We start from the raw sequence: 8,819 nt of genomic DNA, 5'->3' as shown, positions 1-8,819 counted from the left end.
GAAAAATAATATTCTTACACGTTTTGGTACACCGCGGGCTATAATTAGTGATGGTGGGTCGCACTTTTGTAATGGACCTTTTAGGCTTTTGATGAAGAAATATGGTATTACACATAAGGTAGCTACCCCGTATCATCCACAGACTAGTGGTCAGGTTGAGGTTTCCAATAGGGAGATAAAACGTATATTAGAGAAAACAGTTAATCCTAATCGGAAAGACTGGTCGTCTAGGCTTACTGATGCCTTATGGGCTTACCGTACTGCGTTTAAGACCCCCATTGGAATGTCGCCTTATCGGCTTGTGTATGGCAAGGCATGTCATTTACCTGTCGAGTTAGAACATAGAGCTTATTGGGCTGTTAAGCAGCTAAACTTTTCTCTTGACAAGGCAGGAGCCCATAGGAAACTCCAGCTCAATGAGTTGGACGAGATTCGTATTGATGCTTACGATAGTGCGAAGGAGTATAAGAACAAAATGAAACTTGTGCATGATAGAAATATTTTAAGGAAGTCATTTTCTCCAGGTCAAAAAGTTCTTCTGTATGATACCCGCTTGCATCTTTTCCCTGGGAAGTTACGTTCTCGGTGGACGGGTCCTTTTATTGTTCGCACTGTCTTTCCTCATGGAGCTGTTGAGATCGAGACACCGGATGGTAGTAGTTCTTCGAAGGTTAACGGTCAGAGATTGAAACCCTTTTTAGAGCCCTTTCCAACAGGTGATGTTGAGGAGGTCCCTCTGGAGGACCCTGTTTACCCTTGATTGACCATCGAGGCGATTGTATGTTGTATATTAGTTTTTTATTCTCTCTTCACCCAGGTACTATCTTTCCGACTTCTCTCTTTACTGATTCCTCATGTTACTTTACTTTTTGGTATTGCTCTTTCATTAGAAACATTGAGGACAATGTTAGATTTAAGTTTGGGGGTGGGGAAGAAACTTTTTGTTAGCTTTTAGTTGCAATAAATAAACTCCAGAGCCTAGAAATTTATGTTTATTAAGGTTGGCACTAACCGATCTAAGTGGATGGGAACATTTTGATTGTAGGAGTTGAGGAACCAATCTGATTAGATGGAAACATCTAGAAGAGTCTATTCATAAAAGCACAGAGCTCAGGTGTTAGAAAAGAAAACATGGTAGTTTCGCCATATCCTCGTGATGGAAACATCGAAAGAATCCTGATCACTTCTTTTTTTTTTTTTTACCATTACTAGGGTGAAATAGAGTGACTGAGATGAAAAAAAATTGAGACCAGACCACCAGACCAACCGGAATAAATACAATAAAGTCGACCACTGGTACCCTTGTATATGCCAGCTGAGTTGACCTAGAGTTAGGATTATCGACCACTGGTTCCCTTGTATTTGCCAGTGTGTTGATATTAGTCCAGACCAGTATCTCAGTCCATTAGGATAGGTTCACCTTAGTCAACATCATCCACATTTTTCTCTACATCCATCTTCTTAATCTATCCATGTGATTGGTTGACTCCGGTTTATGATGTCCAGAAACTATCTGAGTAGAGCTCTGTCACTTTATATGAATTTTAGTATGCTTGAGTGCAAACTCGTGTACAACAATTGGAATTTCGCATCAGGGTACTTCCTCCTGTAGTCAATAAGTATGCCAACCAAGGAGATTCTTTAGTGCCTTCCAAGGTTCTGCATAGATAGCTAGGGTCTGGAGTAATGGTTTTGTGGGCACACCTCTGGTAAACCCTCCCGAGATTAACTCGGTTTTATTTATTTTTTATTAGTTTTGCTCGAGGACTAGCAAATAATAAGTTTGGGGGTATTTGATAGACGCATTTATGTGTCTAATTTGTCCTCAATGTTTCGTATTGTTGGTACTCGTTTTCGTCCTTATTATGGTGTTTTGTGTATTTTTAGGTATTTTTGGAAAATAAATATTGTTGGAAAAATCGGCTCGAAAAATCACTCGGAACACCCCCGGAGGACACTTGCTATACGGAACCCAGATTTGTCTAAGGGGCACCCCAAAAGGCAGATGCTATTCGCACCCCACAGCTGGTTAGGGGGACACCATCTTCTTCATTTGAAACTTAAAAATTGGCGGGAAAAATATGGCAGCTCTCTGAGAATGTTTCGATCGAAATTTGAAGATGTTCTAGGTGGACTAAAGGGCTGAAACTTCATGGGTAGTTGTGATATGTCATAAAAGAGCTGGTATGGGTGTTTTTTTCGATCAAATTTGGCTGGAAAATCCGTGACAAGGAATCAGGGCTGCCCGTGCATGAGAAGAATAGTTCACGGGTTTTGAAAGATTTATGTGTGTTCTACTCGTGTATGATGACTCTAGCAACACTCTGGACCGTGAAGAAGATAAATGAGGAGATTTTGCAGCTGTAGAAACACGTGAGAAGCTAAAACAGGGAAGAAAATATTCCTAGAATATTTTTCTTCACTGCCGAGTTTAATGAAAATTTATGAGAGTTATGGCGTGATATTTTGCTGTTGTTGAGTATATATAGGGTGAGGGGATCATAGAGAAGTGAGACGGAGAGATTGGGAGAGAAAAAGAGCACCACAGAGCGAAAAATCAAATTTGCAGAGCTGCCATTTCTGCTGCTGCAAAACTGAAGAACACGAAGAACGAACCTGCACCAGCAGTCATTTTTGAACAGTGACAGCAACTCATTCTGTGGGTCGCAGTTTACAGGCAGACTTAAAAACGCAACAACAACAGTAGGGATCTTTGTAACGGTTTTTGCAACAGTTATAAGCGTTGCAAACCCGATTTTTATTATAATTCTCCCTTATTCATCATTTGTAACCCTTTGAGCATAAATGAAATCAACTTTTGAGCGTGTTTCCAACATGATGAGCGGATAATTCTCTCGTAACCAAGGCAATGGATGAATCTATTCACACATGAACAATGGGTAACTATTTCATTTTCTCTAATAGTTAATTATAATTCACTCAATTACTGCTTTTGCAGAGTTCTTAAAAGTTTACATAATTTTCTTCATTAGTTGTGATTCAATTAGATAGGTTATGCTTTGGTTAGATAATCTATGCTTAGGGGATACAATTAATTTTTGAGAATATGTTTGATTATTTGTGGATTAAGAAATAAAAGATTAAAAGGATAATTAAAGTTATGAAATATTTGACATCATTCATGTGTAATAGTGGATTCTAGTGTCTTGGTTATTTTCCAATCACTTGAAATCAATTTTGAGTTAAGTTTTCTATATTTTTAAGTTCTATTAAGTCTAGAATTCATTGCCTTCACAAGCCTCAACGAACTCTTTACTACAACATCATTGAAAATATCATCAGAATACGCTCCAATAGCTAACTCAAAAGAGCAAAAGCTCAACAGCGAGCTCTAAGCAAAAACAAACGAAGGCTAAATGAAAGTTGTTATAACCTCAGTCCAAACAACGTAAGAGATAGCACAACCAATTAAGGAATTGATCACTCCTAGGATATGTTACCCAAAGTTGGACCAGCAGAGGCAATCAAAACTCTTTCATAAGCCAAAGCATGATAAAGCATCATACAAAAAAAAAAAGATGGCAGTCGCCAGACAGCAATGTTAAATACCAATTAACAGCAAAGTTAAAGCGCCTCCCACATAGGAGGACTTACCACAAAAACAACAATGTTATGCCTCCCACATCTGAGGAATTTCCAACAAAAGACGAAACTGTTGCGTCCTGCTGGTGTGATTCTAAACTTCACTTAAATTTTTTCTAAAAAAGTGATGCGCAAATTTAAAGTCTCTGATCTTAATTCTTAATATTCTTGAAATGTCTTTTTTTGGTTTGATATATAACAGAACAAGAAGGAAAGCCAAGCGGCAATGCGTCCACCCCAACTCAGGGAAACACTCTTTCAGCACAGCCAAATTGGCAAAGATACACATACTCAAAAAATCCGCTTGCGCAACAATTAAACCTCAGCAAATACCAAAAGCACCCGCCTTCCCAACAGTTTAAGCTCAGCAAATACTCAAAAAAACCGCCTCTCGGCAAAAACACCATTCCAAGTGACAATGCTGCAACAAATAGGCAACTTCTAGCTAGCCCAGGGGCGTCTCTCTTCTTCTTAGAAAAGGATTTCTATCCTGGAGCAAAAATGAACTTGCACTTTGTTGTAAGTACTGCTAATGGAACTACTTTCTTACCACAAAAGCTGTCTATGGTGACCCCATTCTCCTCCAATAAATTGCCAGACATCTTGAACCAGTTTTCTATCGACCCAAAATCTGAAGCAGCTGAAGTTATAAATCAAACTATCATGGACTTTGAAGAGCCAGCTCTAGAAAATGAAGACAAGTATTGTGCAACTTCATTGGAATCCCTTGTCGAATATGCTACATCCAAGATCGGGAAAAATTTTAATGTGTTGACCACGGTAATTTTCGCTGATAAAGGGCAGAGAACACGAACGAGGAAACAGCAATATGTAGTAAGCTCAGGAGTAAGACAAATTGTTAGCGATACCTTGGTTGCCTGCCATAGCCTTCCTTATCTCTACGCAGTTTTCTATTGTCCTGAAACTTCGGCACATACAGCACAGGCTTATGTAGTGCCTTTGGTTGGTGCGGATGGAATGAAAATCAAAGCCACGGCCGTTTGCCACCAATACACCTCGAAATGGGACCCTGACCATGTAGCTTTCCAAGTCCTCAAGGTTAAGCCCGGTACTGTTCCAATTTGTCACTTCCTTAGTGAGGATAATTTTGTCTGGGTTGGCAAGAATTAAGAAAACTTAAGATGATCATAAACTGTACGTTAGACTAAATTAAGGTAATTAATGAAATAAATTATGTTTAGGGTTTTTCTCTAATTGGGAGTTTTTTTTTCTGTACTACAAAATTTATCATATTATTGAAAAGAAAACACTAAAAGAATAGAAAATAAAGCACTTAACAAGTGCAAACAAAAGCACCAAAGGTGCAGCAAAGAAAAAGGACTAGTATAAACTCGGAACCACACACAAGTCCGCACCGGAGCAAAAAATAGCCAGAGTGAAGAGCATCTTTTATTTATTTCCTAGATTCTAGTTCTAGCTAGTTTGTGCTTATCAGTAAGTAACGGAATCCCTAACACACCCGAAGTAATCGTTGCTAGCTTAGTTTTCCTCGTAATAAATCCCATTGTGTGATCACATAACAATTATGTCTTCAACAAAATCACCTTAAATTCACATGAGTTGTTCATCTCGCTCAAAGGAGCTTTTGTTTAGGTCCTTGGCTTCACGTGCTGTGTGTCAATGTAAAGTTCATATAAACGTGTTCCGGTTTGTATCCAAAATCACCAAGTATTTTATTCAAACGGACATGTTCAATTCACACTCTTTTTTCCATCATAATAAAGAAATAATAAAAATAGTAAAAATTCACGCTCTTTAAAAGAGTTTGCACTTAATTGGCATTATTTCAGTAAATACATCTCGGTAAGACCTTCCAGGTTATCGCATTTATAAATTACTCCCAAATTCTTGATCTCTCATAACAAATCACCATTTTATCAGGTTTTATAAAATAATGGAATTGCTTCTTCTTCTGCTCATTTCTGCTTCTTATCTCTTGGTGAGCTTACTTGCATATGTACAAACATTTTTGTTTTGATACAATAACTAGAATTTCATAAGTTTTCTTTTCTTTCTTATAATGAGGTGTATGCCTGTATTAGTGTTGCACGCAGGTTGGAGTTGTAGGAAACCAAGATGCTGCTCCTCTTCCTTCTGAAATCTTCTGGAAACAAAAGTTGCCAAACACTCGTATGCCAGCTATACTTCACGAGCTGTTGCATCCGGCAGCTGGTTTGATTCAAGACCTCACTTGAAAACTCGCATAGACAAAACAACTATTGGAATTTGCTTATTAACCTGTCCAGTGCACATAGGAACAGGCAGCAGACATAGCTCAGCAAAGATGACAAAAATCTAATATTCCGATAATTTATTACCTGACTAAAACCTCGTCGTCTTGGGTACTTTCAGAAAAAACAAAATCGAAACATTGAAAAAATAAAATCGAAACATTAATTTACGTTATTTCTTAGATCCACCCAAGAATACATACTGGTTGCGTCAAAAAAAAATTACATTTTTTTCCAGCCAATACTTCAGTCTCTTACTCTCTTATTAGTCCTTAATATTTTGGAAATGTCTCGTCTTTTTGGTTTGATAACAGATCAACAAGGAAAGCCATCGACGCGCACAAACACTATTTCGACACAGCCAAACTTCCAAAAATACTCAAAAAGGCCGCCTTTGCAACAGTTAAGCATCAGCGACTACACAAAAAAGTTAAAATCTCGACAACTACTCCCAGCATCTCGGCAAAATCACCATTCCAAATGACAGTGCTGCGACAAATAGACAACTCTTAGATAGTTCAGGGGCGTCTCTCTTCTTTTTAGAAAAGGATTTATATTCCGGAGAAAAAATGAACTTGACATTTGTTGTAACTACTGCTAGTGGGACTACTTTCTTACCACAAAAGCTGTCTAAGGTGACTCCATTCTCCTCCAATAAGATGCCAGAAATCTTGAACCAATTTGCTATTAGTCCAAACTCAGAAGAAGCTGAAATTATCAATGAAATCATCATCGATTGTGAAGAACCAGCTATTGAAAATGAAGAAAAGTACTGTGCAACTTCATTGGAATCAATGGTTGAGTACGTTACTTCCAAATTCGGCAAAAATGTTAATGTATTGACCACGGAAATTTCCAGTGATAAAGCGCAGAGAACGGGATCGAAGAAGCAACAATATGTAGTAAGCTCGGGAGTAAGGAAAATAGTTAGTGATAACTTGGTTGCGTGCCATAGCCTGCCTTACCCGTACGCAGTTTTCTTCTGCCATGCAACTTCAGCACATACAACACAAGCTTATGTGGTCCCTTTGGTCGGTGCGGATGGGACGAAAATCAAAGCCACGACCGTTTGTCACAAAGAAACCTCAAAATGGGACCCTGACCATGTAGCTTTCCAAGTCCTCAAGGTTAAGCCTGGTACTATTGTTCCAATTTGTCACTTCCTTGGGGAAGATAATATCGTCTGGGCCGGCAAGAATGAAGAAAATTGAAGGGTTGTATTTGCTGTTTGATCTGGTTCTTAAGGTGGTTATGTAAAATTAAGGTATCCAGTGAAATAAATTATATAGTTTCTCTCGAATTGCGAGTTTGATTACACCCAAATGAACCTGGCATTTTTAGGGGCGATCCCAAAAAAATTAGTGGCGATCTTTTTATTCCCAACCCATACACAACGTTAAGGGATGTCCAAAAACGCGGAGAATACGTGAATGCCCTTACACAATCGGAAGTTTTTTTGTGTCCGATTAATATACTGCAATCGGATGCTTATTAACGTGATTATAATACCGATTAAGTGTGTTTTTGTGCCTAACTCGTATCTGGTTTCTATAACAATATTGGTAGGACTGAGAACCTCACTAAGCTACCGATTATAGTACCTCCTAAATTCCCAAAATTGGTGATTTCTTCAAAGAAGAAATTTGGGGCAACTTAGAATCGGTAGGCAGGTTAACTACCGATTATTCTAGTTCCCAAATTCGAAAAAAAAAATGAGATTTCTGCAAAAACAAAATTTGGTGCAACTGTATAATCGGAAGTCCTATTATCTACCGATTATTTTAGTTCTCAAATTCGAACTATTCGAGATTTCTGCAAAAACCAAATTTGGGGCAACTGTATAATCGGAAATTACATCACCTTATTTGACCTTCCGATTATGGCTACATCCAAATCACGAACCACATGGTTATGCCTTGCTCTGAACACTCAAACCTATGGAATTTGGCAAGGGTTCGATTTGGGGCTGCTTATATTCGGTAGGTTGGTAAGTTGTATAGTCTACCGATTATAGCAGATTTCAAAATTCAATACATGAAGTTTTTTTGAAAAAACTCATTTTGGTGCAACTTATAATCGGACGGTTTGGTAACCTATTTAACTCTCGATTACCGCTGCATCCAAAACACGAACCAAGTGGTTATGGCTGGCTGTGCACTCCTCAAAACCTATGAAATATGGCAAGGGTTGGATCTGGGGCTCGTTATAATCGGTAGGTTATTTAGTTGTACACCCTACCGATAATAGCAGATTTTAAAATTCATCACGTGAAGGATTTAACTCATTTTGGGGCAACTTATAATCGGTAGGGTTTGTAACCTACTGGGCTTCCGATTATGCCTACACCCACAGCTCAAGCCAAATGGTTATGGTTGGCTCTGCACCCCTCAAAATCTATGAAATTTGGCCAAGGTTGAATATTGGGCTCCTTACAATCAGTAGTCTTACAAGTTGGATAATCTACCGATTATAAAAGGGATATTAGCCGAGGTATCTACACAATAATCGGTAGGTATAGTTTCAATTTAACCTACCGATTATGGTGTAAGCTTCCGATTATATAAGGGCATATTGGTCATTTTAAAAAATTCGAGATAAGGGGTAGCTTAGATTTACGTTTAGGTGACAAAAATTTGTCTTTTAATGTCGCTCCTAATTCTTTTGGGGTCACCCCTAAAAATGCCAGGCAAATGAAATCAATCATTGGTAGCTTGGTTTTCCTCGAAATAAACCATTATTTTGTTCATTAAGAGATATCTTGTATCGAATTTCGCAAAAAAAAAAAGAGAAGAGCTCGCACAGTCGGTTAAGGGTGGAGAGTGTGAAATACAGGTCACAGGATCGAATCCCCCTCACACATGTTTTTCCATACAAGAGGTGGGATTCGACCGCGCGACTTGTAACTCGCGCTATCTACCTTTGACCAATTGTGCCAGCACTCGTTTGCAAAAGAAAAAACATAAC

At 38.5% G+C, this 8,819-nt stretch overlaps 2 protein-coding genes across 2 annotated transcripts; both read left to right on the top strand.

The window, feature by feature from the left end:
* The first annotated feature begins 5,508 nt into the window (after positions 1-5,508).
* Positions 5,509-6,376, top strand: LOC113340503. Its single transcript, XM_026585641.1, has 3 exons — positions 5,509-5,563; positions 5,667-5,796; positions 6,170-6,376. The coding sequence occupies exons 1-3, from the start codon at positions 5,519-5,521 to the stop codon at positions 6,337-6,339; spliced, it is 345 nt and encodes a 114-aa protein (XP_026441426.1). The 5' UTR covers positions 5,509-5,518; the 3' UTR covers positions 6,340-6,376.
* Positions 6,377-6,424: 48 nt separating this feature from the next.
* On the top strand, positions 6,425-7,097 carry LOC113340559 (BURP domain-containing protein 3-like). Its single transcript, XM_026585688.1, has one exon. It carries the CDS (start codon positions 6,425-6,427, stop codon positions 7,064-7,066), a length of 642 nt encoding a protein of 213 aa, XP_026441473.1. The 3' UTR covers positions 7,067-7,097.
* The last annotated feature ends 1,722 nt before the right edge of the window (positions 7,098-8,819 follow it).

Source organism: Papaver somniferum, unplaced genomic scaffold (assembly GCF_003573695.1).
Source record: "Papaver somniferum cultivar HN1 unplaced genomic scaffold, ASM357369v1 unplaced-scaffold_22, whole genome shotgun sequence".
In the NCBI taxonomy this organism is placed as follows: domain Eukaryota; kingdom Viridiplantae; phylum Streptophyta; class Magnoliopsida; order Ranunculales; family Papaveraceae; genus Papaver; species Papaver somniferum.
Note: the sequence above shows the minus strand (reverse complement) of the source record. Positions and strands in the feature narration are given on the sequence as shown.

What these genes read in the sequence shown, in the direction of transcription:
- LOC113340503 (XM_026585641.1), top strand. Translation starts at nt 5,519, where the DNA reads ATGGAATTGCTTCTTCTTCTGCTCATTTCTGCTTCTTATCTCTTG. An exon ending in TTTCTGCTTCTTATCTCTTG is followed by an intron (nt 5,564 to 5,666) that starts GTGAGCTTACTT and finishes TGCCTGTATTAG; the next exon opens with TGTTGCACGCAGGTTGGAGT. An exon ending in GCTGTTGCATCCGGCAGCTG is followed by an intron (nt 5,797 to 6,169) that starts GTTTGATTCAAG and finishes GTTTGATAACAG; the next exon opens with ATCAACAAGGAAAGCCATCG.
- LOC113340559 (XM_026585688.1), top strand. Translation starts at nt 6,425, where the DNA reads ATGAACTTGACATTTGTTGTAACTACTGCTAGTGGGACTACTTTCTTA.